The sequence below is a fragment of the Leishmania donovani genome, chromosome 16 (genome assembly GCF_000227135.1).
Source record: "Leishmania donovani BPK282A1 complete genome, chromosome 16".
NCBI classification, from domain to species: Eukaryota; Euglenozoa; class Kinetoplastea; order Trypanosomatida; family Trypanosomatidae; genus Leishmania; species Leishmania donovani.
This window is the reverse complement of record NC_018243.1, coordinates 651,233-671,531: the sequence shown is the minus strand read 5'-3', so window position 1 is coordinate 671,531 and position 20,299 is coordinate 651,233. Positions and strand designations below refer to the sequence as shown.

Genomic DNA, 20,299 nt, shown 5'->3' with positions numbered 1-20,299 from the left:
TGGCGGCAGATGAGTCGTCCGCCTCTGCTCTCCCGCCTGGAAGCGCGGCACCGCATCTTGGCGGGCCGTCGAACGGTCACACACATACACACACACACACACAACAGACAAGCAAAGAAAGAACGCCTCCGATGGGCGAGAAGGGAGAAGACGCACAGTGGGCACGTGGCGCCGGGCTGCGACGGCACAGAGAGAAAGAGACAGGAAGGCAATGCACAAGCACGAGTCACCGCAGTGGCCGCATATGCCCCCGGTCCCGACGTATTCTTTCGAGGCATTACGACGATCGGATCGGTGCCTTGTGAGCCAGAAGACTCTTAATCTGAAAGACCAGTGCGTCGCACTCGCGCTGCAGCTCGTCGCATTGCGCCTGGGCAATAAGCAGCTCTTCGCCTGAGGTGCGAGGGCCTGCCGATGGGAAGCCGTATTGGTTGCCCTTCTCAGCCATGAAAACTGACGTCCCAGCAAGGCCGTGAGATGCGGTGAGTCGAGGCGTGCCACCTCCCAGCTCAAACGGGGAGGCGTACCAGCGACCGTTCCAGAGCGCTGCCGAGGTGGACGCGAACGATCCTGGCGGCGCAGGAGTCTGCTTCGCGGACGGGCGGGTGGATGCCTTTACCCGGCACCGTACCCGAAGCTTCCCAGTAGCTACACCCGTAGAGCGGTCTCTCGACATGTGATAGCGTAGTGCAGCGGGGATACCTTGCAAGGCCTGGGGGGCCCACGTCGCCTCGGACGCCGTTGTGCCGCCTGCGGCGGCCCACCGCGCGCTGCCACAGACCTCCACAGATGAGGTGCCCCCCGCGTGACGAACAAATATAGCAGTCAAGGCACCGTCACGTGAGTCCACGCTCAGCGAGCGGATGAACGTGTGGGGAGGTGTGCGGAACTGCTGTCTTGATGCACCAGTTGTTGCTTCGGACTTCTCCTCCCACGCATACAGTCGCAACCATGCTGGGGTGCGAAGAGAAGCCGCGGCGCCGGACGCTGCGGCGGCTCTCGAAAGAGATGCCCATGAATCGGGTCCAGAGGCTGCGGCGGCGACGAGCTGCAAAGACACCGGCCGCATCGCGTGGTGAAGGTCGATCGACGCAAGGGAGCGGCCGCCAACGAACAGCTGCGTCTCATCCAGCGAGCACGCCAGGCAGGTCGCAGCGAAGCCGCATAACAGGGATGCCAAGATATCTCCATTGTGCACGTCGGCCACGAGTACACGTCCGTCAGCCCCAAGGGTTACCAAAGATGCCACATCAGAGAGGAACCGGACCGCGACAACGGGGACGGTGTGCCCTGTGATCCGCCGACACTGTGTAACCCCACTCTCGCGGTAGAGGGTGTGCAAAGGAAAGACGCAGCTGACAGCGTCGTGGCCAGCCGTTGCAACAAGATGGTTTGAACTGACGGCGAGATCGTAGATGGCCCCGCAGTGCAGCGTCGTATCGGAATGCGGCGTCAGCACGTGTGCACTCTCATTCACTGAAGCGCAGAGCAGGATGCTGCCTTTACTGGTGCCAATGAGCACGGCGCGATCGTCGAGCACGGAGATCGCGCTTGTCGCCGTGAGGCCGCTGTCGGCGTCCAGCACAGACTCCACCATGAGCGGCAGAGAGATGGTGGACTCCTTCACTGACATGATCGTGTCCCAGCTGTCTTCATCATACGCTTCTGGTCGGGGTGGGCAGAGGCTGCACTATTACGGGCCAGGGAAAAAGGAACCGGCAAAGGTCTACGCACGCGACAGCAAAACGGGGTCAAGAGCAAGAGAAGCGAGTGAGAGACGCAGAGAATGCCGATGTGGGTAAGAGTGGGGCTGGCCGTAATGGCACCAGATGTGGAGGCGTGTCCGCTTGCTGAAGAAGATGAGCCCTGGCCTGCTCCTTTTTTCTCCTAGAGAGGTGCTTCACAGAGACGTCGGCGCACCTGTGTCACTGTTGAAGCGCGTAAGTGACCCGTGCGCTCAGACACACGCACACACACGCAGATCCCGAGGCCACCCGCCGCCGAGAGGAGAGGACGCGGACAAGCAAAGAGGGAGGCAAAACAACAAGGAGTCGTGAAAGGGCGTTGGCGGGGGAAGTCCGGAATACGTGCCGGTGAGAAAGCAGGTCCGCGGCTATGCCGAGGCGTCCTCGTAGGGACGGCCATCACAAAGCGAGAGAGATGAAGCCGGTGGCAGCGGTGCCCGTCGAGACGTCGCTTCCACACTGCTGCCTCCGTAGCGAGTGTGCGTGCACACGTGCTGATGCGCACGGTGGGCGGCCCCTTCCGAGTTGAGAGACGCGAGTGTGTGTGAAGTCAGTGCTCACAGGTCATTCTCTCCTGGTGGTGGGCATGGCTGACCTCATGCACCGTCGAAGCGCTTCGACCTTCCAATGACAGCAGCGGCCACATGCACGTGCGCACATAGAGCGCAGAGGAAGAAGGTGAAGGGGGGCTAGTGCGGGAGTTGGTGAACCACCACCTACTCCGACCGCTGAGCATGGATCACTTGAGACTACGCCTACGATGTGAAAGATGGCACACGACAACGGTACACAAAACACAAAAAATCGAAGAAGGAAACGCACATAAAAACGAAACACTTAGCATGAGCGGTCCGGCCGTAATCACAGTGCAAGCACTTTGCGGGCCGCGACGGCCCCTGTGCGCGGCTCATCACGGTTGGCTCACCTTGAGATGCTGGGCCCCTCAAATACTTCAAGAAGGACGTGCCCACCACAATCTTGTAGGTACGCGCGCCCGCACCCACATACACGTAGATGCACAAGAGCGCCTTCCGAGGAACTCTTTTTTCTCACACACACTCTGCCGCAGCCTTCCCCCTACACTCACCGCGGACGATACCGGCACGAAAGCCATCGTGTCACGAACGGAGCGAGCCAACCCGACAAGATGCCCGCACACCACGAGAGCCAACGCGAAGAAGCATCGCCGCACGCGCACACATAGGAAAAGAGGAACACACACACATGCAGGCACATGGCAACAACAACACGAATTACTTCACCAGCGGCAGCGATCCGGCATGCAAAGAATGGCTGGCCAGAGAGCAAGCGCCTCACCTCGACATGCTCATCAGCATGTTCGCATCCTTCGGTACGAACGTGACGTTCTGCATGGGCACGATCTGGTTAGCCACCTCCACCGCTGCCTCGATGCGGCGCAGCTCCAGCAGGCCGGACCCGGATTTCTGAATGGCCTCCGAAATGAGCCGCGCCGACTCCGCCTCACCCTCGGCGCGCACCACGGCAGCACGGCGCTTCTGCTCATTCTCCATCACGACATAGCGGTAGCGCTCTGCTTCCTGCTGGGCTACCTGCTTCTGCTCCACCGCCGTCATGAAGTCGGCGCCAAACTGGATGTCTACCAGCGAGAGGTCTTCAATGATGAGACCGAACTGATTCACCTTCTCCTGCATGAGCTGGTAAATGCGCGCGGAGACGGCGTCACGCTTTTGAATGAGCTCCTCCGCCTTGTACTCCGCCACAACCGCCTTCAGGATTTCGTTGCTGACAGATGGCAGGATGCGCTCGTCGTAGTCGAGACCGAAGGTGCGGTAGATCTGCGGGAGGCGGTCAGCCATGGGACGGAAAAGCACGCGCAGCCGCACGTTCACCATCTGCAGATCCTTTGTGCCGGTCATTGTGTGCAGCGTGCGCGGGCGCACCCGCACATTGAAGCGCAAGACTTCGTCCAGGCCGATGATGCGCCCCTGAAGGCCTTCGCCGTACACGGAGTCCTTCAGTCCGCTGATCTTGTTGTACAGAATGCACGCCTCACCTGGGTAGACCACAAAGCAGCAGCTGTACACGCTAAGGCCGGCAGCCATCGCACCGATGGCAACCTTCTGCAGCAGCTTCGACATCGCCAAGACGATAGGAGAGACGAGAAATTGAAGAGCCGGGAGGCAAGCGCCAGCAGCAGAAGTGGTGGATGCTGTGAGATACTGGCAAACTCAACCTGTGTTGGAGCCTCTTGGTGATTGAAGAAAGCTCTTTACAGACGGAGAAGAAGAAGCGAAAGATGCAAGGACTGCGCGAGGATGGGAGCTAGAGACCGCGTCTGCGAAGTCAGCTACACGCCTCCTGGAGATGCATGCAGAAGCTAACAGGAGCGAAAAAAGAGAAGGCGCAGAGCAACACAGAGGGCGAAGTCCGCACCGAAGGCACAACAAATTACGCGCAGCTTTTCCTGTATGATGAGGAAACGAACAGAGAACTACAGAAGTGCGGCATGGACGAACGGCAGAGGGAATGGCGATGGAGAACATTCATGTTGGTGTCAGCGCGCAGATGCGCAGTGGGAGTGTGAAGGGTGCAAGGGCAGGGTATGGAGGGGGTAATCCAGATACAGAAGTGAGAAAGCGAGCGTGTGGTCTAGGAAACGCGAGTGGGATGAGTGCAACCGCAATGATAGGCGATGCGCGAATGGAAAAGAAGCAGCCACGAGGCATGCATACGCGCACGCACCCGCACAGGAGCAGTGAGCGTAGTCTCAAGCGTCGAGAGAACCGTTCTACTTCACAGTAAGCCCGCAGGCATCACCCTTCGTGATTCAGTCACTGGCCACCGCCTGTTTACGCTCCCTTCATGCATGTGGCTCTGTCTCTGGCTACACGGTTTTCACGCCTAGGTATCTCAGCATGCGCAAACACAGCATCATATGTAAAACAGGGGACGTACCGAATTAAACACGGAGAGACAAAAACAAGTCCTCAGGGGCTCCGCCCTCTTCCACACACACAAACACACCTGCGTGTCGCGGTGCAAAGAGCGACGAAACGGCAAGAGGCCAGGAAGGGTCACGCAAGGATGCGCATAGCGACACGCGCACGCACTCGAACGTGCGCTTAAAGTACCCCACAGTCCCCACCACCACCACCACAAGAGAAAAAATGCGCGAAGGAAAAGACGAAAAAGAAGAAGGGAAGAATAGAATGGCCACCACCACCGCGGCCCGCTAGCCCTGCGCCGCCCCCGATCATGCGGGCTTTCCGTCTCCTCATCTCCCGCCTCACTCATCACCACGGCAACGCAGTGAGAGGAGAGACGGCAGGGATGCCAGACACAGAGTGCAAGACAGAGCAGAAGAAACGCGGCGTCGCAAGCACAGCACAGCAACTGAGACACGGTCCATGTGTTCATGATCGTTAACGCTCTTTGTTATCACTAACACGCTTCTTCGCCCAGCACAGCCTTGCGCGGCACTTGGTGCTTCGCATGGGGGAAGCGCCGCTGCTGCGCACGCGAAAAAAGCAGCCCACGCAGCGAGAACGAGCAAGGGACGAAGGGGGCAGGGAAAGAGGAGGAGGACGGCCTTCAAGCAGTGCAGCGGTCATGTGCAGCATCAGCGTCACGCGCGCACGCAGACGCCAGCCCGGGTCTTCCCTTCAAGTGAGCGCGCCATCCCCCTCCTTTCTCTCCCTCTATCTTGATGTGTTTGCCTCCTGAAAGGCCCAATATCGCCACTGATGGGCGCACTACACGCCTCGTCACCCCTTCGATCCTCTTCTTTCATACATGTGCATTCGTCGCTGGGTGTCGCTTCTTTTCTTCGACGCTTTCCTGGCATTCGGTTGTATGCTCGGCAAGTGAGGCGGAGGGAGAGGAGGAGGGAGGGGGTGCGCCGTTTATTCGATTAAGGCAACCCATTACGCAACGCAGACAAAAGCACAGAGAAAAAAAGAAGGACGCGCGCACGTGTGCGCTCACACGTCCCAGCGATCACACCGCCACCGCCGACCGCGTCACCCACTTCAAGGGTGCGGAGAAAAAGCCGAAAGAAGCGACGCTTCACGCCACGACGGCAATTGGCCCTCCTCCATCTTGACCGTTAGCCATGCGGCCACACACATCTCCGTCACTGCTTTCCAGTAGCTTGTGCGCACACGGTAATGATGAGCACAGAAGGTGCTGCGGGCACGGGCAGCCGAGAACCGCATTACTTGGGGAAACGCTCCTTGTAGTCGGCAATGACCTTGGCACAAACCCCCTCCTGCACATCCAAGCAGAGGAACTCGTCCAGCACCTCCGCGTCCATCAGCTGCATCTGCAGCATCGAGTGGATAATGCGACTGAGCAGCTTCTCCAGCCCGTCCTGCGCCCCCTCGGGGTTGCAGAGGCTGTACACAACATCGAGGTCCATGCGAATCATGTTCTCCTCGTCGGTGGACGGCAGCGGCACGCGATCCCAGAAGGACATCAGCGTATCCACGGCGGAGTCGTCGGGGCTCTCCAGCCGATTGTATGTCAGTCGCAGCACGTTCGCCGCATCGAAGTACACATCGGCGCGCGTCTCCTGCTCAGTGGAGGTGAGGCGCAGCATACTCATGAAGCGCTCCCCAAACTTTGGGACATCTTCCAAAAGGCCGTCCTCGATGGCAGAGGCGAGAGCGCTGGCAAAGCCGTCGAACACCTCCGTGTCGATCATGTACAGCCCGACGACAAGGAAGCTGAAAGCCTCGCGCTGGGCGTCCTTGCGGGTGGTCGTGCAAGCCGAGTGGATCACCTCCTGCGCTACTGCCACGCAAAGTTCGCTCTCCGACTCAAAAAAGCGGTCGCATGTGTTGAACTGATCTACCCAGTGGAGGATGACGTCGTTCGTGCGGTCTGCCACCCACTCCTGGAACATCGACGCCACACGCAGCTCGAACTTCACGAGCGGCACCTGCGGCGACGCTTCGTCGCGGAACGAGGCACCGGCAGGTGCAGTGGCAGTGACCGTGACCGCCGCTGAGGTGGACAACGCTGTTGTGTTGGCTGCCGGCGAGGCACTCGACGTGCCGCGCCCGTTCAGCCCCTTACCGGTGGAAGATGCCGGTGCTGCCGCAGTACCTGTCTTCATCGTGGCGGCGTCGCGCCAGCTCTTCGACGCAGCGGCGGCGCTGCCCTGGTCACGGCCGCCCTTCTTCGGGGGCGGGGCCGTGGCGCACTTTTTATCCTTGCCGTGGCTTGGCGGCAGGGCTGCCTTGACGGGCTTCGGCTTTGAGCCCCAACCGCGCTTGCGCAGGTCCAGCAGGTCCATAATCTTGAAGCGAATGCGCGGCGGGTACGGGCAGTCGGGCTTCTTATTGAAGTTCTCGAGGGAGGTGAAGTAGCGGTCTAGCGTCTTCTTGTGGTTCTGATCTAGTCGATCGCCGATTGTGTTGAGGAGCGCGGCGAGCAGTTCGATGTTCTCGCTGCTGGGAAAGCCCGTCTTGTCGCTGCAGCGCATCGTCAGATCCATGACGGTGAACATGGTCGAGTGCGTCAGGGCCGTGCAAAGGTACAGCTCACCGATAAAGCGCATGTTCGACCGTTTGCGCCGCATCACGTTGGACCGCTCGTACTCGAGCTCCTCCTCTGACTTGTCCTCCATCTTCGACAGCTCCTTGGAGAGCGTTCGGAACTCGTGCTGCACAGTGCTGATAATGGCGTCGCGCAGCTGCGACTGTGGTCGCTCGCCCTTGTGGCCATCGCGCAAAACGTTCGCCTCGTATAAGGCAAGGCTGTGGCACACGCCGGCGTACAGCTTGCTGTTCTCTGGCTCGTCCAGCGCCTTCTTGAAGATGATGTTGACGACCATGTTCATAATATCCTCCGTGGCAAAGAGCTCTTTGGTGAGTAGCTTATCAATCATGATGTCCTTGTTCTCCTCTGTCAGCTTGTTCAGTGTGCCATGCAGCAGTCGCTGCACCCACTCCTCCGTCGTCTGAGCGGTGCCCTTCGCAACCCAGGCATTCTCACCGCGCACCAGCTTCGTCTGCGTCAGGCGGCGGCGTCGTACCACTTCATCCAGAGAAAAGCCCGGATACGGCGGCTCAAGGTAGTTGTTTCGCACACTGCGAATCTGCTCCACGGTGAACTGCATGGCTGTACGTGTATGCGTGTGTCTGGATAGGAACGGGAGATCGGGCTTGATGCTCCGGTGCAGATGGTGAGAGCCTCGAGGGTGGTGCTCAAGCTTTTGTGGTGGTGGTGGTGGTGGCAGGGGAGGTGCTTGAGAGAAGATGCAGTGCAAATGTTTTGTGTGCGCCCACGGCCGAGGGGTGTTGTACGCACGCTTGGGTGAGTGCGCCGGCGGGGAGGGGAAGGGGAGAGGGGCGTGGCGAGCGAGTAGGAATGAGAGTTGTTCGGTAAAGAAGCCGGATAACCCTAGCGTATCGCAGCGGTAGAGACGTGTAACTGTGTCACGAAAGTGGAAGAGGGGTAGGGGGCACGAGCAAGGCCGATCACCAAGAGAATCAATGCAGCACCCGAAGCGGCGGCAAAATCAAAGAGAACGCACGTGCGTGCAACGCAGGAGAGAGAGAGGCAGGCGGTGAATGGCAGAGGTGAAGAAGGAAAGCTAAAGGGGGCGCGCGTGTGCATGCGACAGTGGGCTGCGTAGGCCTCTGTGCGCTCATGCGGGCGATCCTTACTAGAATAATCGCTGGCTCGAGCAGGGTGAAGGCTTCCGCATGAGCAGCGGTACAAGAGAGAGGAGGGTCAGACGGCGACAGTGCCCTTCTCTCCCCTCCACCCGCCCTCGCAGGCACCGGCACAGATGCACGACGATAAACGGAAGAAGAGCGGCTACCGTACGAGAGATACAGCCACACCACATCTCTGGAAAACGCGCTTAGAGGCGACGTATCCACACTCTCCCTCCCTCGAGCCCCTTGCCAGACGCTGTGTAGTCACCCGTGCGCCAGCCTCCATGAAAATGGGCAGCCCTGGGTGGTTCGAAGCGTCGCTTCCCTTCTCACCTTTACAAGGTGGTTTAGTGTGCTTAGATGGGGAGCACATGGAGATAGAGAAACCGCGAACACAAGAACAACCACGTCAAGACGCAGCTCGACGAGTGGAGAAGAGGGCCCATGAAGCACCCCCGCACACTCGCACGCGGCACTGCGTGCTTGGTTCCCACCTCTCCAAAGTCTCCGCAAGTGGGGCTGCATTGCTCAGCTGTTCAAAATGGCGTTGAGGAAGTCATCATCATTCTCTGGCATCGAGGGCGCCACCTTGACGCCCTCGGTGCCCAGCGCCGCAGTATCCACATTTTTCGCCTGTTCTATCTCGGTTGAGGTCGCAGAGCCCGCCTCATTCGCAGGGGGGGTCCAAAAGGATGAGGCGGCCAAAAGTCGCTTCGGCAGAAAGCCCGGCTCAGTGCGGCCCTTCTCCCAGTCGATGATGATCGAGTAGCCCTTCAGTCGCTTCTTGCGGTGAAACTGGACGGCTTTGCGGGCCTCCCCGACGAGGTTGAACTCCACAAAGGCGTAACGACGACTCTTGCCGGTCTTGTAGTGGCGCACAATGCGCACGCTCAGCACGCGGCCGAACTGATCCGAAAAGTGACGCAAGTCCTCCTCGACCGTCTCGGGATGCAAGTTGGCCATGACAACAGTGCGCAAGGGGTCTGAGCGGACGTTGAGGTCCGTGAAAGGGTTGCGCCGCTCATTCTCGCCCTGCAGCTGGGCCGCCCACGCCTCCTGCTTCGACAATGTGCCAGCCGCAGTCGCTGTTGCACTTGTCGTGAGTGTTGGCGAAGATGGCAGCGGGGCTTCTACCTTGGCATCAGGAGTGGGCTCGTCCTCATCCGCCTGCTTCGCCAGCGCCAGTGCGGTATTGAAGGCATTGTAGCACGAGTGGCCTTTGGTGATTCCCTGCTGGCGTCGGTGCAGTCGACCAATCGAAGGCGGCGGCGGCCTCGCCTGAAAGAAAGTGCGCTTCCACGCGGCATGCATCTCCTGCCGCTGATGCGCCGCCACCCTTTTGCGCTGCAGTCGCGACGCTTCTTCATCACACTCCATAATATATATATTGGAAGAGAAATGTGTGTGTGTGTGTGTAGTGGATGGGTGGTTGCAGCTGTGCGTGGTGTCTCGTGCTCGTTTTGTTTCGTGCACCGCTGCAGGTGAACCAGGGGAGAAAGGGGCAGGCCGATAGGGTTCCGCACTCGCCCTCGGTGTGCACGCAGGGGCGTGCACACGCAAGTGAGCTTATCGTGGATGCAACGGCGTGGCCCTATGCGTGGCGTGCCGCGGCTCGTGAGCACTTGACGCTCGACGCAGCCGCGCATGCGTGCAGCGCAAAGAGAAGTGAAGAGGGAGAAGGGTGGGCGTGCGTTGCGAGTCGAGTTGAAAGAAAAGGGCTCGAGCGAGCAAAGGCTCTCTGCTCTGAAACGGAGGAGGAGGGCGAGGGTTCAGTGGTCCCGGTACCCCCCTCGAACTTATCTCCGAGTCAAGCAAGGAGACGAGGGTCAGTTCCAAAGGAGTCTGTGGGAGTTGTTGAGGTGCGGCAGCGGCAGAGCGGGTACCTCGCAAAAGCGTGAGAACGTGTCTGTTCTGTGTCGTTGAGCTCGCAAGCGCGGAAAGGCTTGAACGCGCGCATCAGCCTTTTCAAGATTGCTTGCTGTGCCTCTCTTGTCACTAAGTGGTGGAAAAACAAGGTGAGAAAGAGCGCAAGGGCAGAAAAGATGCGGCGCCTTCATGTCGCCCGCGGCGCTTGGCACCGTGAAAGGACAAGAGAGTGTGAGGGGGTGGAGAAGGGGGGAGGTGGCACTCCCCTCACCTGAAACACAACATATATGAAGGGAGACCCAAACGTGAGAAGCGACCTCAACGCCAAGGTCTAAATAGTGGAAACACAAGATAAGGATACTGAGACGATGAGGACAGACCCTCTGCTACAAGGGTCCATGAACGCGCGTGCGTGCCCGTCGCGGGAAGTGAGAACAGCATCGCTGCTACTGCTCTGCGCGGCAGCCTCAGCATTTCAGATCGAACGCAGAAGAAAAGGCGGGGAAGAGGGAAGTGACAACCAGTTTCAGCTGCTGGGGTGGGAAAAGAACACACAGCAAAACAACGTCACAACACAAAGGCATCCTCTTGTCTTCACCACCAACGCCATTGCGCCTTAGGCTCTGACTTCGGGGGTTTCCTGTGTCGATGGCGCCGCTCTCGGTCCCCTGCGGCGTGGCAGCACCCCTGCGGCGCATAAACGCGCCCATCGCAGAAGAGCAGAAGAGCAGAAGAGGGCCACTGCGAGACAGCGGGGTGCGGTGGTGCGTGCCGTGCACGACAGAGAAACCCCCTCCCCCTCCTCCGTGGTAGCACACAAACAAAAGTCAAAACAACCAACAGGCTCATCGATACGCACACCTACGCGCACACTCTGAGGCATGTATCGAGGCACGGAGCACTTCCATCAACAGGGAGAGCTCATTCTACTCTATGCACAGCACACATATACACGAAGCCGTGTAAGTGGGGGTGGATGTGCCGCAACAGTTTCTAATGGGACATGATAAACGGGACACACACACACAAGGCGGCACCACCCTGATGCCAAGCGGGGGCTTTTATGCATCTAGCAAAGGTGAAAACAAAAAGGCGGGAGAAATGAGGACGACACGCGCACAGCACCACCACGTGCACACACACACAGACACATGTATGTACACGCACACGTGGGCATCGCGTCCAATCACGGTACACTCAAACGCTCCTCCACCACCAACCTCCCCCCACCGCTGTCCGTTGCCATCTACGCGGGAAAGCAATACGTCGGGTGGAAGGAAGGCTTGCTGAGGTACAAGCAGAGGTTTCGCTCTGAGATGCCAACGACGGGCTGAGAAGGACAACATGGATGCCGCTCCTCGTCCCATCCTCACTCCTCAACTGTCGACGCAGTGCTCGCACAGAACCTTTTCGGGCGGCGCTGACAGCTGTCAGGCAATGCAGCCGGGCATCGCTCGAGGAAGCGATCCAGAAGCCGGCACCGACGACGGAACCCGATCAGATACGTAGCAGTGCAGCTCCTTGAACGGATTTACCACACTGCCTTCCCGGTTGAAGTGCAGCCACAACGCACTGGCTCTGAAGATGTCGAGCCCCGTCCGTTCGCGCAGCTCACCAGGGCTCAGGCGCAGCCGGCCAGACTGGTGGCGCTGTCGACGTGTCTCGATCTCTCGCCGAGTGTGCAGCATCGTTTGAGCAGGAATGTGCCAGCTACGGCACAGCACCGTCTCGACGGCAGAGAGCTCCTTCTGCGCCTCTTTGGCTGCCGCGGCATCGGCGTTGGCGGCGGCGGCGCTGCCCGTGACCGCTGCCTCTTCCTCGTATCCATCCTCCGGCCCGATGGGTTGGCGCGCGCCTTCGAAGCACGGGAAGACGCCGGCCAATTGAGCGAGGCCAACAACCCACGTCTCCACCTCTACCCGATCACGGCACATGACATCAACAAACTTCAAGTGCCGCCTACGTGCGCGGGTTCGATAGGCGAGAGTGAAGGAAGTACAGAAGTCACCAACTTCGCTCTTGCGCTCGTGGGTGGAGTACTTACGAAAGGCAGGCGAGGAGCGCCCCAACGTGATCTTCACCACCTCATCCAAGTACACACGGCCACCGCCCATTAGCCCCGGCCCACGATGCGACTCATCCCAACACAACAGCAGACGGTTGTTTCTCTGTGAGAGGTAAAACCAACGCGCGTGTGGGCGACCATAGCGGTCGAGCTTCGTGAGAGAGGCGCCCATGTCCATGTAAGCGGTCACCCGTGTCAGAAGCGCAGGGTCGTCGAAGGAAGAGAGGTGGCGGGGCCTGCGGCTGGTGCCCTTCCCAATCGCATCGGGGGCAACAGCGCCGGCGTTGGCATCCGCCTCTACCTTCCCCGTCTCCTCGCACCTGTGACACACGCTCCAGTACTTGGGAAGAGGCTGTGGATCTCCACTGACGTTGGTGAAGTTGCTGACGATGCGAAACGGCTGCGGTAGAGAAATCGGCTGGAGTTTCTCCTGCTGCCGTTGCTGCCTCGGGTGTTTCCTTGAAGACTGCACAACAGCGTTGCCTGCCATCGCCAGTACAGCGCCTCGCAGCCACGCCTCGGTAGAAGCAGGCTTGGAAGGGGTGGAAGACGCCGTGGTGGATGTGGCGTCTCTGCAACTGCGGGAGGTGGTGTTCCGTCGACCATGACCAGCAGCCGGCTCACCGTCTGTGTGCGCAGATGGTGAAGGAGTAGATCCAGGAGCCATGAGTCCCACGAGCGTGAGAAGAAGCTGCGCCAGCTCCAGCGCCTTCTTGTATGTAGCCCTTTCTTGCTCAAAGGCGGCCAGACTCGCCTCATCGTCGGCATGGGCTGCGTGCGCGTCTACGATGCCCCCTTCACCCTCGTTCGGCGCCTCCTCGAAGTCGCGCAAGCGCTGCAGCTCCCCTAATCGCATATTTTTGACTTTTATCAGCTCCTGCCGTGTTGCCGTGACGGCCGCAGCAGCCTCCTCCACCTTGCTGAGAAGCTGGCGCATGGCAGACTCATCACGAGACAGTTGGGCGCGTAGATCGAGGCCCGCCTCATCAGCGGTGGTGATTTGCGTTTGCACCTCAGCGCGGCGTCGACTATACTGCCTCAGCATGTCCCTCAAGAGCTCTCTCCGTCGCGTCTCGAGGAAGTTGCGCATGCGAGCCTCGGGGCTCTCTTCATGCGCCAGCCGTTCCCTTAGGCGCGTGCACAAAACTTGCATTCGGGTTGTCTTGTCCGTGCCGTTGGCCAGGGGCGTGTGAAAAGGTAGCTGGAACAGAGGGTGTCGCGGCGTTGACGCCGCCGCGAGCTGCAGAAGCCCCGTCGCGTGCTCTTGTTGAACCTGAACGATGCGTGCCTCAGCGAGGAGAGCGTCGTGGACGTAAATGGACTCCAAGTACGCTGACTGGAGTGCGGCATGCTGTGGCGACTCGGCGCCGGTGCCAAGCACCCTCATGCTCTTTATCTTGTCAGCAAAGTAGAGTGACGAGAGCGTCTCCTCACACGTCACAGCTGTCGGGCTCACATTCACGAAGAGTGCCACCTGCGCACGGGGAGCCGCAAACGTGTCGCGCAGCATCATTGTGAGCTTGCTGTCACGGTATGGAATGTGCGGCGTACCGTGGTAGAGGTGGTGAACAACGTTGCCGAGTGCGGTGAGGGAAGCGTTGATGTGTCGCAGTTCGTCGAAACCTGTTCCGCGCACCTCAGCGTGCTTCGCCTTCTCACTGCCTGCAAGGTCCGCCACCGTCAGTGTGCTGTACATGACAGGTGCGGAGCGTGTGCCAAGCAGCGCGTTCGCGGCACCCTCAAAACACTCACTGCGCAGTAGCTGAGGCCCTCTCTGCTTCTGCTCCGCTGCAATCGATGCGGCACATCGTGCCTCCCGCAGCGCGCAGCACTCAGCCAGGGTGGGCGGAGATGGGTGGTCGGGCGTAATGGGGGCCTGAAACACCTCGATCGTGAAGAAAGCGTGCGAGCGAGAGGAAGTGTCGTTCGCAGAAGTCACCCTCTGCACTCGGCGCGCCGCTGCTCTCTCGTACACGTGGAACGCGTCCTGTAGCGTGCGCAGCGGCACATGCGTGAGGTGCGGCAGATGCAGAACGCCACGCGTCATGATGGGCTGCAGCGGCCGGCCAGCCACTCCCTCGCGCAACAAGTCACGGATCTCGTCCATGTAGATTTCAAGGGCGGTCATGCCGAGCACAACGTGGCGCTCACACTTGGCGCGCATGCGCTCAGCGAAGATCAGCATGTCTTGAATAGAGCGTAAGAGCAAGCCCGTGTCGGAGCCAACGGCGTGCAAGTCCTTCCCACTGTCGTGCACGACGGCCGTCTTTCCCAGCACCGTGAACGTCTTTCCGCTGCCGGTCTGCCCATATGTGAGAATGGAAGCGTTCGTGCCGGCCAGGACACTGTCCACGCAGTCGAGCACGGCGGCCTCGTACACGTCCTCCTGCGTCGCGTCCATGTCGAATACGTGGTCGTAGGCGAAGTGGAGGTCGCGAGTGCCTTTCTTCGCACGACAGTCGGCGAGTCGCAGCGACTTGTCAGAGGAGGGGATGCAAACGACCTTCTCGTAGCGCTCACTCTGCTGGAGGGGGGTCAGCGGATGTGCAAGCTTCGGTCGCACGCGCACTGAGACCATCACTCGCGCCGTCTCATAATCGCCGCCGTCTGTCATGGCTGTTGCAATCCAATGAAAGCAAAACACGCTATTGTGCGCCTGTGAGAGAGAGGGCGTGAGGGGTGGGCGACACGGCTGGATCGTGGCTACGCCGAACACGGCGTGGCCTTGTGCGTGGGTGCACGCGTGTGCCGTGTGTGCTGGGCGGGTGCCGTGGCAGAGGAAGGATTTGCAAGGAGACTGCGAGAAGCAACGAAGGCCTGCAAGCGTGCGTGCGTGTGTGTATGTATGTGCGCGTGTGTGCAGAGGGGCAAAAATGAGAGAGAAGAGTATGTGCCGCAGCCGCCATGACGGCAAGAGTCGTAGTGAGGAAAAAAGAAGATGGCCTGCAGCACCCTAACATCGACTTCGGGACCCGCGGCACGCTGTGGGCGCCTTGCACGGTGTTGGAGAGCGCGCCGCTTCGCCTTCTTGTGGGCGTCAGTGGCGGCAGCGAAGAACGGGGTAGTGAAACCCGGAGGTGGCGAGAGAGAGGTGAAGGCAGAGAGGCGTTCTTGAACGATCATGTCGCGCGCGAGTGGCAGGTGATGCAAGACGGCCCACGTGAAGGCCGCTCGATGCGTATCTCTCTCCTTGGTTCCTTTTGCAGCGACGGAGCAGAGGGACGGCGAGAGAGGAAACGATAGAAGGGGAGGGAGATGCAATGAGCGCATCGTCACCACGAGTCTCATTCCCCACTCCTTCGCGGCTGCTCCTATCGCCCGCGTCTTGTTCGTCCACGACGATTTCGCCGCCATCGTCCGACGGCACACCTGGAGGATGCAAGCGGGAAGAGTACGCCTGATGGCAAGGACGCGTGCATCTCCAAAGAAGTACCCCGAGTTGGGTGTCGCTTCTCTGCCACCCGCGCCTCCGGCGTGGGAGGGCGTCAGGCCGGAGAGACAGAGAGACACGCTTACAGTGGAAGAGGAACAGAGAGAATCTCCGGGGTTTGAGGAGGGAGCGACACAACAACGCAGACAGACCGACAGCAAGGGCCAAGGAGGAGGGGAGAGGTGCCTGGGAAGGGGGGCTGCGTCGCACTACGGTACCTTGTCCTGCCGCCCACGCAACACAGCATTTCCAGCTGGGTTCCAGTAAGAGCAGAGAGCAGAGAGCAGAGAGAGGAACGAGAAGAGGGTGGCCAACCGTGCCGCATGGCCCACGGCGCTGAAGCACGGCCTTGGCACGTGCACCGGCACACCGACTCACGGCACGCACGCCTACGCGTTCACGGCGTGAGCTCGATCGTGACGCCTTCTGCCATGAGGCGCTCGATGAGAGGTTCGAGCATGTCCTGAATGTGCTCCTCCACCTTCTTCCCGGCCCCCGGCACCGCCACAAGGTTCGACTCCACCTTGTAGCGCTTGATGGGGTCACCGAAGAGCTGTACCTTGATGCGGCGCTTCTTCACGATGGCGCGCTTGCTCGCCAAGTCGATGAGAGAATGCCGCGGCTGGCTCGGCGCCATCGAGAGGCCTGTGCTGGTATGAGTGCCGCTGCTGCCCGTCACCGAGGCATCTGTCGTCGCAACAGAGTTGCCATGTGGGGACGTGAGGGGGGGAGGAGCAGCCGGTGCGTGGCCACCCTGAGCCAGCTCTGGCGGACGCATCGCTCGCCGTCCGCCAGCACCGAGCAGCACGCCGTAGCCAGAGCTTGGGTACCCGCCAGAGCGTGCGCTGCGGCCCGTGCTCGACTGGGCCGCTGAGAGGATATACGAACGTGCACTGCGCGGCACTCGGCAGAGCGATGAGAGCGACTCCACCTCGTCGGTGCGCGGCGTGCCGGTAAGTCCCATCGTGGAGTCCGGACTCAGCAGTGCCGCGCCCTCGCTGTTTGCCAAATCCTCGATCTCCTGGAACACCTCTATGGAGGCGACCCCGTCCACGTGGATGTCGCTCAGAGTCATCTCCAGAGGACAGTAGAAGGGCATTGCGAGACTGAGGTCGCTGCTCAGCGCCGAGTTAGCGCCGACGGTGTCAACGTTCACCTGCAGCCCGCGCAGCTTGAGGGTGAACTCGCCGTCGTAGCGCACCTTTACCATGAGCGCCGTGTGCTCCAGCGACAGCTCGCGGATGCCCGTCAGCATCACCTGCGGTGGTGTGCTCCCAATCTCCGGCAGCTCCACATGAACGAGGCCGCGGACCACTTTGCTCTCCCCCTTCGCCATCGCACCCCGAATGGACGTCTCGAGGGCAACCCGGATCGCCTCTCTGTTCTCCAGGCTCCACGTCTGCGGCCAGTCCCAGCGTAGCATCCTCCCCCTCCTCCTACTCGTGGCGTTGGATGTAGCGGTCGCGTCTCTAGCGGAAGCGTCTCTACGACCGTCAGGGAGGAAGTGCGGCCAAAGAGGGATAGCTCAGCGAGAGGGAAAGAGATGAAGGCTGAGAGGGCGACAGAGCACTGGTTAAAAGGCGGTTGGGTGAGCAAGAGAGAAGGGAGAGAAGGACGAAGTTGTATGTGAAGAGCTGCTAGCGCGGCTAGAAGCAGGCAGAGAGGCGCGCATGCACATACATGGTGAGTCATGCCCGATCTCACAGGAGTCGGGCAGAAGACGTTGTCTCCCCCGCACGTCACTAGGTCGATAAAAACATGCGCCATTGAATCGACGTACGGCGCGTCGAGGCGCGTGTGGCATGATGGCATGGTAGGGAAGGAAAAGCAGCACGATGGCTGCCCCCCCCCCTCCCCATCCCTTCCTGCGCTGATTGAGACGAGTGAGTCACACTGCGCCAGCCCTCGCTGGCGCCGCCGTCGATTCCACCAGAGTAGCGCAGAGGGGGGGGGGGCAGTGCTGCAGCTGGTTGCACAGATATGGGAGGGACGGGGAGTGGAAGAGGGGGGAAGAGGGCAACTCGGATGAGATGGAGTTACGTGGCCGCCATCCAGAAGAACGCTTTGGCTTAGCAAGTACAAGTCACAGCACATAAGGAGAGGAGAAAGATCGACGCCGCACCTACGCGCGCCTGCGGGGTAGGGAGAAGGTGCGCGAGAGAGAGAGACGCAAAATCGAAACTGTGAAGAGGACGAGCAGCGCACATGCGCACACGCATGCACATGCAGCATTGGACAGGCGAGAACAATGCACCATATGCGTCGCCCTCTCCTCCCGCTATGCGCTGTGTGCTGCGACAACCGGTGTTGAGCACAGGACAGTAACGTGTCATGCCACCACTACGATAAGGATCCCTCTCCTCACCCGTTCTAGACCGCTCGCTCGCCTGGTGACCGGCCAAAGGGAATGACGCTGCCCAGCATGCTGCCCACATCCTCACGACCCATCGGCTTGGTGTGCTGGCCGAAGCGACGCAATACCGTGTCACGCGGTCGCAGGTGCCATTTCGTCTTCAGCTGACGCAGGCGGTGCGGCGGCGTCTCGACAACCATCGTCTCGGCGTCTTCACCGAGCGTTCCAGACGGCGCGGCGGCTTGCGCAGCTTCGATGGCAGCAGCAAACGAGGCCACCTCAGCCGAGGAGCCGTGCGTATCCTGGCACATGCGCAGACACGTCAGCGTATCATCGTTGAAGGGGATGCCCAAGAAGGAGTACAGCCGAATAACGTCAGAGGTCATGCTCAGCGAGCCCTCCGCCGACTGTGCGTTGGCGAGCAGCAGCGAGTTGAGAATGCGGGTCGTAAGCGGCTTGCCATAGCTGACAAGCTTCTTCACTTTTCCGTAGGCACTGCTCACCGCGCCAACGTGCGCCGCCAGCTCGATGCACTGGTCGTACATGGGCAGGATATTGTCGACGATGCTCCCTACCTCCTCGAGTCGCTGCATCATCACCTCGCAGCTGGCGTACATCTGAACTGTCGGCTTGTCGCACGTTGTGCAGGCCTGCAAGAAAAGCAACGCCATCTCCGGGGTGGGATTGATGTCGCTATGCAGAAAGAACTGCTCGTAAACCGCCAGCGCCAGCTCACCATCCGCCTGTGTGGCACAGTCGAGAAACGCCATGGTGAAGAGGAGGTAGTCTGCGGTCAGGCCACGCTGCGACAACTGGCCAAGTACATCGACGATGTAGTCCCCCATGTCAGGGACGTGGCGAATGGAGTAGAGCGCCCATTGGTAGCACTCCAGCGAGACACGAATTTGTGCGCCGTCAGCAAAGCTGAGTGCCTCGAGAACGAGGGTTGGCATGTTCAGCATGCTGCACATGCGCATGTAGGCTTCCACGCACTCGCTGCTGCGCTTCAGCGAGTAGAAGTCATAGAGCGACCACGTATCGAGGCCGCGAGCTGTGTAGGCTTCCCATGTAGCCGGTACTCCGCTCACCCCACCCAGAGCATCCGGTGATGCGCTCGATGATGCTGATGCCGCTTCCGTCGTTTCGCCGGATGCAAACGCACTGGACGCAGCGGGCGCCTTCTGCAGTTCCTCGGCAGCCATCGACACCAGTATCATCGTCTTGGCCAGCATTGAGGGACGCGGCCGCAGATGCCGTTGAATGACCTCCGCCATGATGGCCATGCCGTGCGACGGCTTCTGGCACGCCACACACAGCTCCAAGACCGCGTCGTACAGGTACGTGGTCAGCGTGAAGGCGTCGGCCGCGTCGCCGGTGGCGTCCGCCTCCATCTCCCGCGCCCGCTGCAGGTACACATCCCAGCCCTTTTCCCACTCCCCGCACACAGCGCAGCAACGGATCATCTCCGCGTGTGTCTCGGGCCCGACGTCGACCGGCGGAATGTTCGTTACCACCATCCGCTCAAAGATCTCCTCCGCACATTGGAAGCTCGCCACGCGCTGCCAATCCGCCACAAGCGTCAGCTGGTCCCTCTGATAACGCAGAATCGCCGCGCAGCTCTTGTCCGGCAGCGGCACGCGCTGGTACAGGAAGTCAGTCAGTAACCGGTTCGGTGTCGGCAGCATGCGCGCATGCCGCACCAACTTATCAATGTCCAGCAGATGCATGTCTCTCTTGAAGTAGCCGTACCGTGTATAGCGCAGGTTCTTTGCCAGTGGAGTTTGATTGTACATGTGCTTCATGTGCGGCCGGTCCGGGTCCACCCACACGCGGTGGGCCTTCTCAAAGCCAGGCTCTCCGCCGAAGAGCCCCATTGCCGACGTGGTCAGAGCTGGGCGGTGCAGCTCCTTGTAAGCCGCACTCTGAATGTGCTCCTCAAGCGCTCTCGCCGCCGGCGCTGTGTCATCGATCCATAGTGTCAGCTTGTCCCCTGTGTGAAGCGCCGTCTCCGTCGTCGGGTGAGACTGCATAAAGCTGGAGGCCGAAGCTACCGCAAGAGACGCGAAGCAGCGCGACAGGCCGGTGCTGAAAAGCATCGCGTCCCCCTCCCGGACTTAGCACAGCCTTGTCGCTCCCGTGTGCGTATGTGGATTTCCTTTTCTGCTTCCTCCCTTCGTTGGCTCGCTTTGCTTT

General features: G+C 60.3%; 7 protein-coding genes across 7 annotated transcripts; all 7 read right to left on the bottom strand.

The window, feature by feature from the left end:
* Positions 1 to 277: 277 nt before the first annotated feature.
* LDBPK_161720 (hypothetical protein, conserved) lies at positions 278 to 1,633 on the bottom strand (the record flags this gene model as incomplete). The annotated part of the gene is made up of 1 exon (XM_003859808.1): positions 278 to 1,633. One exon carries the CDS (start codon positions 1,631 to 1,633, stop codon positions 278 to 280), a length of 1,356 nt encoding a protein of 451 aa, XP_003859856.1.
* Positions 1,634 to 3,058: 1,425 nt separating this feature from the next.
* On the bottom strand, positions 3,059 to 3,865 carry LDBPK_161710 (prohibitin; the record flags this gene model as incomplete). Its single annotated transcript, XM_003859807.1, has 1 exon — positions 3,059 to 3,865. One exon carries the CDS (start codon positions 3,863 to 3,865, stop codon positions 3,059 to 3,061), a length of 807 nt encoding a protein of 268 aa, XP_003859855.1.
* A 2,075-nt stretch (positions 3,866 to 5,940) lies between these two features.
* LDBPK_161700 (eukaryotic translation initiation factor 4 gamma, putative) lies at positions 5,941 to 7,848 on the bottom strand (the record flags this gene model as incomplete). The annotated part of the gene is made up of 1 exon (XM_003859806.1): positions 5,941 to 7,848. The coding sequence occupies one exon, from the start codon at positions 7,846 to 7,848 to the stop codon at positions 5,941 to 5,943; it is 1,908 nt and encodes a 635-aa protein (XP_003859854.1).
* A 1,674-nt stretch (positions 7,849 to 9,522) lies between these two features.
* LDBPK_161690 (U1 small nuclear ribonucleoprotein, putative) lies at positions 9,523 to 10,038 on the bottom strand (the record flags this gene model as incomplete). The annotated part of the gene is made up of 1 exon (XM_003859805.1): positions 9,523 to 10,038. The coding sequence occupies one exon, from the start codon at positions 10,036 to 10,038 to the stop codon at positions 9,523 to 9,525; it is 516 nt and encodes a 171-aa protein (XP_003859853.1).
* Positions 10,039 to 11,688: 1,650 nt separating this feature from the next.
* On the bottom strand, positions 11,689 to 14,937 carry LDBPK_161680 (kinesin, putative; the record flags this gene model as incomplete). The annotated part of the gene is made up of 1 exon (XM_003859804.1): positions 11,689 to 14,937. The coding sequence occupies one exon, from the start codon at positions 14,935 to 14,937 to the stop codon at positions 11,689 to 11,691; it is 3,249 nt and encodes a 1,082-aa protein (XP_003859852.1).
* A 1,213-nt stretch (positions 14,938 to 16,150) lies between these two features.
* Positions 16,151 to 17,176, bottom strand: LDBPK_161670 (hypothetical protein, conserved; the record flags this gene model as incomplete). Its single annotated transcript, XM_003859803.1, has 1 exon — positions 16,151 to 17,176. One exon carries the CDS (start codon positions 17,174 to 17,176, stop codon positions 16,151 to 16,153), a length of 1,026 nt encoding a protein of 341 aa, XP_003859851.1.
* Positions 17,177 to 18,123: 947 nt separating this feature from the next.
* On the bottom strand, positions 18,124 to 20,202 carry LDBPK_161660 (hypothetical protein, conserved; the record flags this gene model as incomplete). Its single annotated transcript, XM_003859802.1, has 1 exon — positions 18,124 to 20,202. One exon carries the CDS (start codon positions 20,200 to 20,202, stop codon positions 18,124 to 18,126), a length of 2,079 nt encoding a protein of 692 aa, XP_003859850.1.
* Positions 20,203 to 20,299: the final 97 nt, after the last annotated feature.